This window comes from Daldinia childiae (assembly GCF_008694065.1).
Source record: "Daldinia childiae strain JS-1345 chromosome Unknown Scaffold14, whole genome shotgun sequence".
NCBI lineage: Eukaryota > Fungi > Ascomycota > Sordariomycetes > Xylariales > Hypoxylaceae > Daldinia > Daldinia childiae.
In genome coordinates, this window is record NW_022984655.1 from 109,365 (window position 1) to 125,791 (window position 16,427).

General features: G+C 46.3%; 4 protein-coding genes across 4 annotated transcripts; 1 reads left to right on the plus strand and 3 right to left on the minus strand.

Moving 5' to 3' along the window:
- Positions 1-2,353: 2,353 nt before the first annotated feature.
- On the plus strand, positions 2,354-5,637 carry GL218_08778 (P-type cation-transporting ATPase; the record flags this gene model as incomplete). The annotated part of the gene is made up of 4 exons (XM_033585585.1): positions 2,354-2,527; positions 2,622-2,643; positions 2,696-2,998; positions 3,065-5,637. 4 exons carry the CDS (start codon positions 2,354-2,356, stop codon positions 5,635-5,637), a joined length of 3,072 nt encoding a protein of 1,023 aa, XP_033440310.1.
- Positions 5,638-6,234: 597 nt separating this feature from the next.
- Positions 6,235-6,960, minus strand: GL218_08779 (carbohydrate-binding module family 50 protein; the record flags this gene model as incomplete). Its single annotated transcript, XM_033585586.1, has 3 exons — positions 6,235-6,526; positions 6,637-6,721; positions 6,858-6,960. The coding sequence occupies 3 exons, from the start codon at positions 6,958-6,960 to the stop codon at positions 6,235-6,237; spliced, it is 480 nt and encodes a 159-aa protein (XP_033440311.1).
- A 2,355-nt stretch (positions 6,961-9,315) lies between these two features.
- On the minus strand, positions 9,316-12,368 carry GL218_08780 (putative SWI/SNF-related matrix-associated actin-dependent regulator of chromatin subfamily A member 3-like 1; the record flags this gene model as incomplete). Its single annotated transcript, XM_033585587.1, has 6 exons — positions 9,316-9,539; positions 9,591-10,225; positions 10,319-10,438; positions 10,497-10,793; positions 10,860-11,422; positions 11,475-12,368. The coding sequence occupies 6 exons, from the start codon at positions 12,366-12,368 to the stop codon at positions 9,316-9,318; spliced, it is 2,733 nt and encodes a 910-aa protein (XP_033440223.1).
- A 1,363-nt stretch (positions 12,369-13,731) lies between these two features.
- GL218_08781 (uncharacterized protein) lies at positions 13,732-14,438 on the minus strand (the record flags this gene model as incomplete). The annotated part of the gene is made up of 3 exons (XM_033585588.1): positions 13,732-13,853; positions 13,907-14,156; positions 14,226-14,438. The coding sequence occupies 3 exons, from the start codon at positions 14,436-14,438 to the stop codon at positions 13,732-13,734; spliced, it is 585 nt and encodes a 194-aa protein (XP_033440222.1).
- Between the last annotated feature and the right edge of the window lie 1,989 nt (positions 14,439-16,427).

The window sequence follows — 16,427 nt, forward strand, 5'->3', positions numbered from 1 at the left end:
AGCCCGTCGAGCGTAACCCTTCTCCAGCTTGTCTCGCATCCAACTGCCGGATGACCATTTGCAGCTAACCCTAATCTTCACCCATGTAGATTAGTTAGTGTTAGTATGTATGTATGTAGGTATGTAAGTTAGGGTAGATCCTTTTGGAGAACACCGCACGCACGCACGCACGCACGCGCGCTTGGGTGGGCGTAGTGTAACTTGAACCCCGAGATGACGAGAGATCTGGACGGCGATGATGACTTGGATATGGGATGATGATATTACGATAGCCTCATTTTATTTTTTTTGCCTCTCTCTCTCTCCCACACACACACACATACACGCACACCTACCTACCTAAATCAGCGGATCGCTCACCTCGGGCTGGACAGGTGAGGTGAGGTAGGGTAAGGTATGGTTCGGTCGAAAGGCAATTTTGTAATGTAATAGCATTACCTACATACGACGGGTCCCCGCTTGTTCGTCGAGACAGCCGCTTGTGGTTGCGCATGCAGCACCACGCCTCGAATCACACCGCATGTTGAAGAAACGACGCCGTTTTGGGGCGACCGATGCTACGGGCTCTGCGGTCCCTGCGGTCGTTTTCTGGATGATAGGTACCCAGCCCGCGTGCTACGGGTGGACTTGTAGGGCGATTTTGGTTCCCCCTTCGAGCGGTGCTGTGGTCGCGCGTCTAATGCGGCGGGTTGGACAGCCGGCAGGCAGCCTTGCGTTTGCATGTGAGGTTAGGGGTCTACTACAGTGCGTGCGTGCGTGCTAAATCGGAACGAACGCCAATGCTTCGTCATACCGTGGTCTTCAATATTTCATACTTGGGTGGCATTGTCATCGTGGGCTCGTCAGATTATGAGCGTGAGGGAGGTTGAATGTACGCATAAGATCACGAGAGAGAGAGGGAGAGAGAAGGATGAAGCTACCTCATGATGACCTTGTGAGAGGTGTAAGTCATAGTTATTGATGTTGGAGGATGGAGGATTGAACTATTGAAACGGCGACGCCGCCTTTCTTCAAGTAACTACGTTCGTTGTCGAGAGGAGTACTTGAGGATACTTCGATCGGGATGTTTCGTTTTTTTACCGTTTGGAATATGAATCGAAACGGTAGTTAAACTTGAATTCAATAAGTTTAAGGGTTTCTATTTTAGTCTATGGATAACTCATCTTTTACTTAGGTTAATTGATGTCTGTTGGGGAGGGGAGGAGGGGGTGTTGACGATGTTTACAAGTTAAGGATAACAAAATTTGGTGTGAAATTCGAAATTTGGCTTTTTAAGATGAATGAAATTATATTTATTTAAGAGTTAATTCAATTTCATCCGATGTGAATATAAATATATTTAGCCTTTATTTAAAGTCAATATTTTAAATGTGTTTCATTTCAATGTTCATATCAGATTCACATTCACATTCACATGAACTAAATCTCATTGAGTGAAATTCGCAAGTTGAGAAAGTGAATTGACTGCTCAGCTGCAAGTAAATGACATAAAATAAAAGACTGAAGTGTTTGCAGTTGTTAGATCAATTGACAGCTGAAAACAGCCGATCTCGGAGGGCAGTACTGCCAATAACCCGTAAACCAACCCCCTACTATCCTATAGGTAGGTGCTATACCAGGCAAACCGATGCATACCTCCTTCCGCCGTAGTAATCAACGATAAAGTTGTCCGCTTTCCGGCAAAGGAAAGAAGGTCAGAGCTTGCCGGCGGTACACCCGTGGGCCGTGCTCCGCTACCCCTCGCTGCTACCTACCGAAGCACGCAAGCGACAATCGGAAGTTTGTAGGTTAATTTATCTTAAGAATAAAGTTTTCCTTTCTGTTTCATTCTTGTCTCACCGCCAATAAAATACATACAACATCAATTGAGCATCTCTTTCAAATATCTCCATTTCCTAAGTTGTCAATGCGAAGACAAGCAAAATGAGCGAACCAAAGAAGAAAGATTGCACGGCTGGTTGTTGCAGTGCTACTGCTCCTCCTCCTCCGCCTCCGCCTCCGAAGGTGAAGGACGTTGGTTGTAGTTCGGGGTGCTGCGGTGGCAACAAGAAAGTGGAAGTTGAAGAAGTGGATGATTGCTGTAAGCCACAGGTTTCAGAGAGCAAAGACTGCAGCGCCGCTACCTGTGAAACTCCCGATGGCGCTTCTGAGCCCGACGATTGCTGCAAGCCTAAAAACCCAAGTTCCCTCGATGATTGCCAAGATGCCTGTTGCAAGCCCAAGGAAAAAGTTGATGACTGCTGTGTACCCAAAGCAGCAAATACAGCCCCCGTGGACTCTACTAGCTGCTGCGCTTCTAAAGCTGAACAAGACATCGAGGACAGTTGCTGCAAACCTGTAGAAGTCACCATCGATGAATGCTGTCAAGATCCCTGTTGCGACGCCGAGGAAAAAGTCGATAATTCTTGTAGTGGACCACCAGACGATCTTCCACAGGACACTTGCAAAGACGCCTGCTGTTCGACTACGAAGCCCGATACGGTTGAGCCGTCTTGCTGTGAGGGTAAACAGAGGCCGTGCTGCGACAGTAAGTCCTCCTAGAATTTCATCTGGTCAGATTAGCAAGAAGAATTAACTAATGCCGCTAAGCAACATGTATCGACCGACTCGTAATCCGAGAGACCGCTATTGAAAGGGGGCAAGGTTAGTGTAGCTAACCCTTCTCCTGAATAATTCATTTTTAACCCAACTTTAGGTGATGGTGCAACTTCAACCTCTAGCCACAGCCCATCCCCTGCTAGAGAGGAGTCAATTCGCGCGAAATACGAAATTAGACTCGCGGCCCTTGGGTGTTTGTGCCGAGCACTCATCGCCCTGGGCCAAGAATCATGTTGCACGGCTCGTGATGTTTCCTCGGAGGAAAGGAAGCGCGGGCCTAAGAGAACCGCTCGTCCCAAGTCTCAGGAGAAGCAAGCCTCAACATGCAAGTCTAAAGCAGTGGGAAATTGTTGTTCGAAGTCCCCGGTGCGTAAACCCTCAACCTCGAAAATTCGAGGCGGTACGTCTTGTAACAAGGGTTGCTGTAAGGGAGCAAAGGAATCTTCCACAACTGAACCTGCTAAAGAATCTAGCTGCTGCTCTAAAAGTCCAAGTCCTAAGGGAAGTTGCTGTCAGCAAGATAAAAACATCATTATCGAACATACTCTAAGTACGAACGGGAGCCAGCATGCTGTGGCCACTGACCTTGAGAAAGGGCTCTCCGGCTCTGAGCGTGTCGTACTCAATATCACCGGGATGACATGTACGGGATGCGAGACTAAACTACAGCAAACATTGGGCAGAGTCGATGCTGTAAAGAATCTCAAGACGAGTCTCGTTATGGCTAGGGTTGAATTTCAACTAGACTTTAGTTTAGCCACGCCAGAGGATATTGTCAAGCATATTGAGAGAACGACCGAGTTCAAGTGCGAGAGGATGGCAACCCACGGTTCGACATTGGACATTATTCCTGTCGGAGGTGCCAAACAATTTATCCAGCAGCCCATGCCTCTAGGGGTAGAAAACGTAGATCTCATCGATGAACGGACCGTTCGCATTACATTCGAGCCAGAGGTCGTTGGGGCCCGCGATCTGATCAATAAAGGGTTCCAGACTCCTGTTACTCTCGCCCCTCCGCAGGCTGATCCGTCAATTGCCGCAGGAAGCAAGCATGTTCGACACATGGGCTGGACGACCTTGGCTTCGGCACTTCTTACTATACCTGTATTAGTATTAGCATGGGCCCCGTTAGAAGAGCGTCCGATCACATATGGCAGTGTTTCCTTAGCCTTAGCGACGATTGTTCAGATATTCATCGCAGGTCCATTCTACCCGAAGGCTCTAAAGAGTTTAGTGTTTTCCAAAGTGGTCGAAATGGACCTGCTAATAGTCTTGAGTACCACTGCGGCATACATATTTTCGGTTGTTTCATTCGGCTATCTAGTTAGTGGTCAACCGTTGTCGACGGGTAACTTCTTTGAAACGAGTACCTTGTTGGTCACCCTGATTATGGTAGGGCGGTGGGTCAGCGCCCTTGCTCGTCAGAAAGCCGTCGAAAGCATCTCTATCCGATCTTTACAAGCTTCTACTGCTATTCTAATTTCAGATGGGGGCGCCGAAATCGATATTGACACTAGACTGCTTCAGTATGGCGACATATTCAAGGTCGTTCCTCATACTCAGGCGCCTACTGACGGTGTCATTATCTCTGGTACAACGGAAGTAGATGAATCAATGCTAACAGGTGAATCACGCCTCATTGAGAAGAAGCCGGGATCGACGATTCTTGCTGGGTCGCTGAATGGCAATGGAACCGTTACAGCACGCCTTACGAGATTACCAGGGCAGAATACCATCAGCACCATTGCAGCAATGGTCGATGATGCCAAACTCTCAAAACCCAAGATTCAAGACCTCGCCGATCGGATCGCTTCATACTTTGTCCCCGCAGTTATTTCCTTGACTTTAATTACATTTATTGCCTGGGTTGGCGTGGGGATTCGCAACCAAGGAAAGTCAGGAAGCGAGGCTACAACGCAGGCCATAACATACGCCATCACAGTACTTATAGTCTCATGCCCATGTGCTATTGGCCTAGCAGTTCCTATGGTCATTGTAATTGCGTGTGGTGTTGCCGCAGAGAGGGGACTGGTTTTCAAGACAAGCGAGGCTATAGAAATCGCTCACAAAGCTTCACATGTCGTTTTCGACAAGACCGGCACGTTGACTGAAGGAAAGCTGTCTGTTGTAAGTGAAGAGTATCTACTAGGAGCGCAGCATGCCATTGCCTCGAATATCTTAGGTTTGTTGGCAGACGTTAACCACCCGGTCTCGTCCGCCATCACAACTCACCTGAAAGGCCAGGAAGCTATTGCTGCCAAGGTCGAGGAGGTTAAGTCCCTCCCTGGTAAAGGGGTACAAGGTTATATCGACGGACTTTCCATCCAGGCTGGCAACTCCCGCTGGCTCGGTACTGGGTCTGACCTCCGCGTGCAAGCTGTACTATCAAAAGGTTACACTGCCTTCTGCGTAACCATCGGATCGGAACTCCAGGCTGTTTTCGGGTTGGTCGATACTATCCGACAAGATGCGGCACAGACTATTGCAGAGCTACAGAAACGAAATATAACCGTGTCAATGCTAAGTGGTGATGACGACGGCGCTGTCCAAGCCGTAGCTTCTTCGCTAGGAATTCCCGCAGAGAACGCTCTATCTCGATGCTCTCCAGCTGACAAGCGAGCGTACATCCAAAAGCTGCTTGGAAACCAGGAAGTGGCAGACAATAAGGAGCAGCCAGTGATCGTATTTGTGGGAGACGGGACAAACGACGCCGTGGCTCTAGCCCAGGCTACGATCGGAGTGCATGTGAACTCGGGCACGGATGTGGCGCAGTCGGCCGCTGACGTCGTGCTGATGCGGCCCTCGCTCGGCGGCGTGCTCGCCATGATAGACGTGTCACGAGCTGCCGTGCGCCGCGTCGCCTTCAACTTCGGCTGGAGCTTCGTGTACAACGTGTTCGCGATCTTGCTCGCGGCTGGAGCGTTCGTAAACGCTGGTGAGAAAGCACGCATCCCGCCCGAGTTCGCCGGACTCGGTGAGTTGGTTAGCGTGCTGCCTGTCATCGTGGTTGCGGTCAGTCTACGCTGGGCCAGAATTTAGAGGATCTGCATGAAGGGGTTGACGATACTTTGGGACGGGGTTGATCGTTTTCTAACTCTAGATCCCTCATTTACTTTCTCAGGCCTTGGCTTTCCTGATCTCTGGTAATACCCTTATGTATTACGAGACGATTCTACTTCTGATCTTGGGTTTACGGTTATAACCGTAGTTGCAGCCCCTATTTAACTCAACTTGCGAGACGAGCGTGGACCTTTTTTTTTACTCTATGTTCTGACATGACGGTCTTTACAGATAGCTAGCGTAGTATTCATATCACAACTGAACTAGGGTGATAGCTACAAATACCATTACCAAATGAGCGGAACTATTGTCGTATTGTCTCTAACGTGAGAAGTTAAGGGAGAAGCTCTTATAATGTTGGGCCCAAAGTAAGAATTATTGAAATTAAAAGATTGTTAAACTAAACTAGGTAGGTAATATTCATAAAAATCGTCGTAAAAGCCATTCACTCGTTCCTAAGCTCTTTTCTCATATCTCATAACTCGGCTTCCTCTCGACATCTTAGCTACTTATGCTCCACCCACCTATATCTATTAGTTAGGTACCTAGGTAGGTTAGATAGGTAGGTAAGTAGCTTCAAGCACTGACGCCAACGCAGTAGTTGTAGCCGAGCTGGAGGTTAGAGCAGGAGGCGTCGATGGTGGGGTTCCACTTGCGGAAGTTGTCGAAGGAGATACCCTTGGCCTGGGTGATGGTCCAGCAGTTGTCGCCCTCGACGACGTGGTAGCAGGCGTTGCAGTTGGAGACGGTGTTGGAGGGCGTGGGAGCGGGGCACACGGGCCCGGTGGTGGGCTGCAGGGCGACGCAGACTAGTTCGCCGGGGTACAGGTTGGAGCAGTCTTTGGCGACTTGGGGGTTCATGGAGTAGCTGGGGGCATGGGGGGTTAGTGGGTGGTTAATGGTTAATGGGTAATGGGTGGTTGGAAGAGAGGAGGGAGGGAGGGAGGGAGGGAGGGAGAGAGGGGGATGGAGACTTACAATTGGTCTAGAGTGAAGGTATTGCCGAGCTTGGTGATGATGGCATTGCAGGTATCACCAGATACGACGGAGTAGGTCGTCTTGCCTGGGATGAGAGATATAAATTAGTTTTTTGACTTGTATCTTATAAATATGTATGTAGGATAGAAACGCGGTATAGGTGGAGATAAAGGGATAGATAGATAGGTAGGTAGATAGGTAGGTGGATATATATCACGTACAGTTCGGAACGTAACCCTGGCGGGGAAACAGCTCGGCGGGAAAGGCGAGGACTTGGTTGGCGGCGAGAGCCAAGACGGAGACGATGGCGGTGATGGCGTACATGGTTGGTTGGTTGGTTGATTAGTGATTATAGATTATTAGATCTATGTACTGGAATAGGTAGGTTGGTAGGTAGGTAGGTAGGTATGTGTATTAAGTTGTATGTATTATATATAAGTTGATCGTGGTGAGGATGAGATGAGATGAGATTCTTTTCATGAGGTCGACGAGGCGACTCTTATATACACACAGCCTTGGGAGGGGAATCTTCTCACGAGACGTAACGAGACGCCACGATGAGTTGGGCTTACCTTGGCACCTGGCCGTGATTCTGTTTGTCCGCCTTATTCAGGTTGGGTTATTCATATGACCATAGACCGCATGGAGTCGCAAGATATTGCTATGGGCTCTATCGTATGTAATGTAATGTAATGTAATGTTGACATACCTAGGTAGGTATGTAGCTATGTAATGCGGGGATCGATCCTGCGGTTCGTAAAGACTAGTTGACCTAAGGTATAAGAGGTAAGTAAGTAACAATGGTGGGTTTCTAGTTACCTAATGTAATGATATTCTTGTTTTTTTCCCCTTCTCAACACGATATAATTACGAGTTATGGGTTACGAGTTACGGGTTACGGGTTACGGGTACGGGGTATCACGAGGTCACGCAGATGTCTATCTACAAACCGCCCAACTTATGAGGTATGTATGTATGTATGTATGTATGTATGTATGTATGTATGTATGTATGTATGTATATCGCAATCCTTCGGCAATCGATGCCGTAGCTCTAAAATAGCCAGTAGTATGCAACAGATATTTTAGGTCTTAAGACTGACTAGTTACATACTTCATAATAGAGTAGTATTATCCCGAGGCGTATCACTAATATAGAGGTATGTATGTATGTAATAGCCTATAGCATTAGTACGTTAGGTACCTAGCTGTCAGCTACCTATATTAATTTCTCTTCTTAAAATACATATGATCAGCCGAATCGCATTTCAAAGCCTAACTAAGCTGAGAAAGAAAGAAAGAAACAAGTTAGAAGAGTGGCACGATGGCAACATGATGTTGCAATTTGCGAGACTAAGTGTGCTCAACCTAACCTAACCTAAGCTTTAACCATCAGGGGTTATATTCGACGAGGGGTCAGATCTGGTATGGTCAGGTCAGGTCAGGTCAGCCTTACCACCTCGCATGGGCATACATAGCATGCTATGGCGTCTGGGATGATGACCCGATGTTCTCGAAGGGACCTCAGCCCCTCTCGACCCCGTACTCCGGTCGATGTAACTCTGACCCATGTCCCCCCTCTCCCCTCGGCTTCTCCCGGTAGGACTAGACCTTTCTCTCGAGCAACGGATAGAGACATACATACATAGCTCCCCGCACTTAGGTACGATGTAGTACCTACACGGGCATCTACATACATACATACATCTTCCATCTATCCAAGTTACAGTATGTAGTACCAGAGCCAGAGCCAGAGCTGAGCTGAGCTTAACTCGTCACTCCACCTACATGCGCCGCCTCGCATCCGACGACAAACACGACCCGCCCCATCGTCCTCTACCCGTACCCACGGCCGACCTACTCTTCTACTATTGGCCACAATGTACGATGACAACATAACATAACCTCCCCTCATCTGTACGACGATTGAAAAAAAAAAAAATAAGAAGAGAAAATACAATTTATCCGTCTGAGTCAGATAACTTCGCAACTTTGCTACGAGTTTCGCTAACTACGAGGCTTTTTTCTTTTTCTTTTCTTCTTTTCCTATTCTATATATGTCTAGGTACCTAACCTAGATATGTAAAGATGTCTGCTGTTAAGTGGATTGGTATGGAACTAATACAAATATACCTTCTAGTTCGTGATATGCAGTCGACCTCGTATTTGTCTTGGTATCGTGCATACATCACTCGCCTGTACGTTGGCTTACCCGGTCACCGCCCGTTCTACCTCCTACTTAGGCTAGCTAACGAAAAAAAGCAAGCTATTACGATATGCCATCGTATTTACCTTCCTACCTTTTTATGTAACGTTAACTATTTAAGACTTCACATTCGGAGGTTTACTCCGGGTTCCTCACCCTAACTTAACCTCGCCTGTCTATAGAGATTGTTAAAGGTAGCTCTCCAGGTTTTATGATATGAGGGAATTGGTGTGAATTCAGCTATAGATCTAGGTACTTAGGTTCCAATCTGAATTCATCGTATAGGTAGCTGAGCTAGACCAAAGCCCCTGTAGTACAATAGCAAAACAACAATCCTGCTTCGCAGCAATACGCATTCTCCAGATTTGAGTCGTCCATCTATTTTCCGTCCCGCTACTATTGCCAAACGTACCTATTTACGGTTCCATGTAGTCACTTGACTTATCCTACCGTAGGTGAAACCAAAAAGCATACCTACGAAAGTAATTGTCGAACATCATCTAGGCGACCCGTTTCCTTTTGTTCTCTGGCCTTGTCTTGGAAAGCCAGATTGACCAACTCCCGTTTTCTAGCTTGGATGTTGAGAACGCGCTCCTCCACGCTATCCTCCATGACCAGCTTCCAGACCGTCGTCTCGCGCGTTTGACCGAGCCGATGTACACGGTCGATGGCTTGATCCTCGATAGCCGGTGCCCACCCTATTTCGCAGTTAATAAAATGAAATTGACAAAGTTGTGAGGTAAACTTACAAGAGTCTACAAGTATAACCGTATCAGCAGCTACTAGGTTCAAGCCGACGCCACTTGCAGCCAGACTGGCCAGCAGGATACGCGTGTTCGGGTCGTTATTCAAAGCTTCTATCGATTGATCGCGCCGAGTCGCCGTCATCCATCCTTCAAGGCGACAGTATTTGTAACCAGCCTCATCTAGTAGTTTTGAGATAACTTCAAGGAAGGAAGTCCATTGCGAGAATATAACAACCTTGGATTTCGGGTCCTCGAGCCTTGCTTTTAAGATCTTCCCCAGAGCTTCCGTTTTCGAGCTCCGCGTGTCACCGTCAAATCTACTTTCAACGTTCACCGGTTCGAGTCCAACTGTAGCCTCTAAGGTCAACGGTTGGCGACACATTGGGCACCTGGTGTCTCTTTCAAGGGCCCTCGCGATGCAGGGCTTCCCGAAACGGTGCTTGCACGCTGTAATGACAGGCTCGTGGATGCTGATTGCATCTGTACAGATCGGGCATTCTTCGCCTTCATTATTGGCAGTTAAAAGGGCCTGCTGCAAAATCTGAAGGTTTTCTGGAGTGAACTCGACAATTTTCTTGCTTTCGAGAGGTCTCAAGACATCCTTCACCCGGCCTCCACACAACTTCCAATGGCAGCACCTATGACCCAATGGTTAGTCAAAACAGACTGGGGAGATCCTACTATAGTAATATGCTCAGGCAATATGTTCAAGACGTATAATTGCCACTTACAGTTGCCTAAGGCGCAGGAGTTTCTCCAGGACGCTCGTGAATCGTATCTGGGGGCCTTGCCGGTTATTTTGGCCTTCCCTTCCACGCCGATACGCTTCTAATGCTTCCGTGGTTTCCGAGCTAATAGCCTATTGTTAGTACTTATGCAAGTGGCCCAAGAATAAATCCCGATACTTACAATAAAGCATCATACCTAGCCCTCTCATCATCTCTGAATTTGATGCGATGGATATATTCAGTTTTAGGAGGCAGCTTCAAGTCAACAAACTTCATATCCTTTCTCCGACGAAGGCAGAGATCTCGAGTTAACGACTGAAATAGCTGTTTGGCGAGTTTAAACTTGTCGCTCTTCCCACCTTCTTCGCCGTTAGATAGAGGCTTGTCGATCAAGTTTACGAAGAATGTAGTCTCTTCAATGCCTCCGGTCATTCCTAGGAACTTCAGAGCCGATAAAAAGTCCTTGGGTGAATTGACGCTATAGGGGACGGGTTAGCGTCGCTGCCCAAACAATTGAAGGTAAGCCATATTAAAATAGACTTACATTGGTGTGCCAGTCAACATCCAACGAGATTTGGCCTTCAGCTGGAACGCAGCCTTGGCCCTGGATGTCGAAAAATTCCTGATGGCATGGGCCTCATCCAAGACAACCCGATGCCACTCTACTGAAAGCAATATTCCTTTACTAGTCTGATCATTGCGCAGTTTGTCATAGGTTGTGATAACGACATCATGGTTCAGTAGATCGTTCTTGGAATATGTACCGGCTTTATGGTACCTAAAGATACGGGGGCGTTGATCCTCCTTTACGTGTCGTTCGAACTGCTGTTCCCAGTTGCTCATGACACTCACCGGTGCAACAATTAGAGTTGGACCCTCACTGAAACCGTCCGTCATAATCAAGCTGATGACCTGGAGAGTCTTTCCTAGGCCCATATCGTCGGCAAGCACTCCACCCGAGACTAATTTTGGTGGCGTGTTTGTAATATGGTTGGACACTAGATTGAGGAACTTCCCACTGCTATGGCGCTTCCACAACTGCACAACTTCCTTTGACCCCGTGGCGGGAAGTTGTGGATTCTCTTTGGCTATCATCCAAGCCAATCCCTGTAGCGACTGTTAGATGTGAAGCATAAAACATGAAGTTGAAGCGTCTTACCTGAAGTTGGTACGGTAGTAGTGTTGACTCGACGCTTGTAGGCTGAGCCGCCTTAGGTAGTTTGGAAAGAGAGTCTTCGTCCGCTGCAAATGCATCAACGGAACTGAGGTCACCTCGGAATTGCACAGCTTCGCTGTCCGCCGCTAACTCCTGGAACGACTGTTGCTGCTCTCCATCTTCAGCTCCTAAGCCCACAGTGGATGCATTGCATCTTAGACGCATAGCGGCATTCCTTTGGGCTTCTGCCTCCTTCCTAGTAGTCTTGAGCTGTGTAGCTTTCAAGAGTCTATCTTCTTTTAGTTTCTCTTCTAACAAAAGACGACTTGTAGGGTCGCCAGTGCCGTAGAAAACTAGACGAACAGGACAAGTATAGGCTTCCTTGTTGCCTGTGAGAACACCTTCTAGAAAGATATCGCCTCTATCGATATAGGGCGCAAGTTTTGCAGCAAGTATGGCAGGTAAGTGTCCAATTTGATTCCGCATGGCATTATCAACGCGGATGGCATTACTATCCCAGGGGTTTCTGGGGTCGCGGTTGCAGAGGACCTTCTCGCCGGGATTTACAACTCCGTCGTAATATCGAACGCCTACGATCTTGCTTTCTAAAGTTCCATAGAGCTCATATGAAGAAACAGGGTCTTCATTATTTTGACTCGGGTCGGGAACTCCATTATCATCATTGTCATCAATCATGACCCATGATCGCGGTTGGGGTCGATTAGCGTGACCAAGAGATGATGGAGGAGCAGAGGGATGAGGATAAGAACTTTGGGAACTCTGTGAGCCAGAAGCTTGGCTTGAGTATTGCGCAGAAGTTCCAGCGATATAGCGGGTATGTTTGGATAGAGGTTCTCCTGTCGGATGCGTAGTAGGGCGACGCTTTCCTGGCGCCATCGTGGCTGAAACTAGCCGAAAATAACGACAGTATGTCAGTTGTAAGTGGTTCTGTTAAACAAATTTACCTAATCTGGCTTTGAAAACCGAATACGGTTAACCCTGTCTCAGCAAGATCATATTAATGTATCTTGCAATTGATTGATTGTTTTTTTCTAAAGAATAAGAAAGTAGGTTAGGTAATTTAGCATTTACAGAATACCTAATATTAGTTTCGACGCGCAAACAATAAACTTTACAAACGCGACTGCTTTAAAGTCTTACGAGACTAAACATCTCGTACTCACGTGACAATTCATTAAAGGGTCCCTGCAGCTTATAGTAAAAAGCTATGACGCATATGATCAGGCAGTTGCACGTTTCATGGATATCTCATTAACAGCAACGACAAGTCTTGAGCGTTCTTTCCTTCGGGTTGTTTAATAGTCTCCTAGGTTACGTGTAGGTATTCGGTATATATAAAATGTTCCGCTTAGGTAGCTTCACCTACCTATTCCGGATCAATTGACCAACGAGAGGACGGATACCTATGCATGTACATTGTACTTACATAAGGATTTCCATATATAGAAACAGGCATGTAGTAGCCATTTCTACCGCAATCCGTAAAAAAAGAAGAAATTCGGTTCGGTACACCATTTCGCTGCATCCTACCTGTGTTTTATTTGTACTTATTAAACAAGATTTTAAATTAGAGAGTTCTTAGTGTTATATGCATCAAAAAATAAAAATCGAATTCAATGAAAGGTCCAGCTATTGAAGTTGTACATACCTATGTACCATACAAGCCATGTATTTGTACTTCTTTACGGATGCCGTATGTGTTGTACAACGGATATCGGCACAGTTCCCAGCACAGTAAATAAACGGTACGGCAAAGTGAAGGTCTCATCATCAACACCCGACGAATGAAACAACATGGCGATGGTGCAATCCGAGCTAGGCCAAAACAACATGATAGAATAATGCTAATATTGCGAAAAGAGCCGCAAAAGCACGACTTCTCTTCTTTTTTCAACTTCATTTCATCTGGTCTCTTAACTCTTAATTCTTAACTACCTGTCTCTTGAATTTCGAACTGATGGAAACCCAAGTTTGATTTATTATCATACATCAAGTCTTTCTATTACTCGCTATAAGGAATCGGAGGTACCTAGGTACTTGTGCTTAAATCGTTTTATCGACATTCATATAGAATCAAGTTCTATATGACAACATTCTTCTACGGATAACCAAAATCTCTGTCAAGTTGACAAGAAACCAATCTTACTTCGTCAGGAAAAAACAACCAAACCATAACTCCAAAGCTTTCCCAAGAACTCCATACACCCGTTTCATAATATCATCATAGCTTACAAGTGTTCTAGTGCTGCACTCGTTTACCATGCTCTGAATAGTGGCCGCACTTGGAAATATGCGTCATCTTTCCCGTCTTAACGTCGAAGATGTTGCAGCCGTTCTTGGCCACATTCGGCGGGGTGTATACTATCAACGTCAGCCAAGTGGCACGAAGTATTCTGCTCAATGGGGGGACCTACGGTGTAGGGAGACGGCGTAGTCGCTACCCTCGTTGGACATGCGATGCAGTCCAAGTTCGTCAGCCATATAGGCCACGGCATTCTCCTTACGCACTGTTTCCGACTTGAGCTGCATCGGTTTCTTATTATCGCCGTCTGGAAAGTCGTATCGAGTTTCGGTGAGGTTGCCGCGGAGGATCTTCATCAGGCAATGAGCCTTACCGTGGTCATGGATCGGACTACCCTTCCCTGGAGTCCAAACTAGCACGAGCTGGCTCGGTTAGTACAACATCTTATGGATACCTGGCAATCCGACCAGAGGCAGAGCGCTATGACTTACCAAGTTTGCGTTGCCGTTCCCCTCGTCGACGAGATTTCTGGTATATGCCATGTTGGAGTCTGCCAATGCATACTTGGACCACTCCTTTTCGTCGGAGATATATCGATCCATCATATGTGTTAAGTGGTCCACGTTCACATCGTCAGAAGTCAACCCAGATGACGGTCCTAATTCCTCCTTGATGGATTGGACGAGTTGCTCAAAGTGGTCCATTGCGACGGTTTAATTCGGATGTCTTAGGATAAACTATTTTATCTAATGATACTGGATATGGAATTAGGATGCTTTCGGATGAAAGGGTTCTAGAGTTCTAGGGTTCTAGGGTTCTAGGGTTATAGGTGAATAAAGATTATCGCGGGTTGGTTTATAAAGATACGAGAGACCAGCGGTGTCAGAACCTCTCTAGAACCTTGGGGCCTTCCAACTCCGCTTTTCCTTTCCAGATGAATACCGTCGGTTGCGCTGCCGATCGCCGGAGACAGAATCAGCTGCAGTTTCTCTTATCGTTACGAAGACTGAAATGGAAGGACAGGTCAGGCGATAACTAATACAACCCTTTGTGATTGGTTAAACTTAGTTCCGACACGGACGCTGGTACGTAATCGGAGGCCCTGCTCTCTCCTTTCCCCAATCCATTTCCTAAACTCTCAGCGCAAATTTAGTCTAGTAATTTGGTTTCTAGGAGAATACCGCAAAGACAGGCTCTTCACAAAAATGAACAAAAAAAAAAAAAGGGGGCGTTAAAATATTAGAACCTCCTCAAGACATATTTTCCTAACCTTAAAAGAAGTGGCGATTATATTCCATCTTTACTAGGTATGACACCTAAGTTGAGAAAAAAAGAAAATTAAAAGCGTCGGGTCTAACCGAAAGAACTGGCCCACCGAAGCCCCACCAAAGGGTTGAATTCCTACTGAGTCTACTAAAAGCCTACCTAGGTATTATCTGACTTAGGTACTTGACTTACTGCTTCGATCACCGACTATGGTTCCCTAGAAAGAGAAACGTGGCTCGATGAGACATCGGACGCCATGGGGATTTTAAGCGCCATGGATTTCACAACATGATAAACAATTCAAGTGCTAAGACGGTTCAAATATGCAACTTACAGAATTTGTCAAAGAACTTGGATGTTTATCTGCAATCTTTGGTACCGATGCCATCATAAAATCATTCTTTTTTATCGATCTCGGGTTTAAGGTCACCTACCCCTCGTCGCACTTGTTCAACACACCCGGCCAGCAGTCAATCTCGGGTTAAAGCCCGATGGAGTTTTCGGGGATGCATATGCATTTTTACATCACACCGATGATTAGTTTGAGGGGCCGCGTCCTACGTCGCAAACGGATAAAAACAGGCCTTAGTCGTACGACCTTCGGTAGGTATTTTAGCATATCAGATCTGCGCAAGTTGCATATCTCCAGCAGCTTCGAGGTAGAACTGCTCGTTTATGCCCATCTATGTTCTATATTTTACAAGTAACAGTATAGGTATTTATCACCATTCTAGCCCTTAGGGTACGCTATACCTAGATTGTTATCGGGGAGCCGATATTTGCAATAGGATAGGATCGGGAATAGATAAAAATACAATCAGTCTACTCTTTGAATTTTCAACATCTGTCTACGTTCCTTAGTGCATGACTGCCATCAGGGTCCTTAACGTCTTCGAGCACAATGCTATTAAAGGAATAAACAGGATCATATTTTGTTATTTGCATTAGTCCTAGGCGATGTAACAATCTCTCATAATCAATCATACTTTTTACGAAGCCTTTTTCATCAATTACAGTCGTATATCTATCATAACCATAACCGTATTGGTATACGATGTAGCGTAGGTGCCCAGACGAGAAATAATTTCCACCGTCGCTGAGCCTAATAAATGACTAGACGTAGGAAGGCGGAAAACTCATGTACGAGTGCAAGTAAATCTGGGCCACGCATCACCTGGTTGGCAACATATATATAATCTCTTAATAACCGACTTATCCGGATATACTGAATATACTGAGTTCAAAGAGTTTAGGCAGTAAACGTCTTTTTTTTCTTTCTTTCTTCAGGTAAGCCGTCTAAAGGCATATCGACAGGGCGATATAAGATAAAGTTAGTTCTAGTTGCTTGTGGACCCAACATACAGGTCAGATCTTGAGTGGTATCATTTTGATATTCCTCGCGATGTTATCATACTAGTTCTATGGGT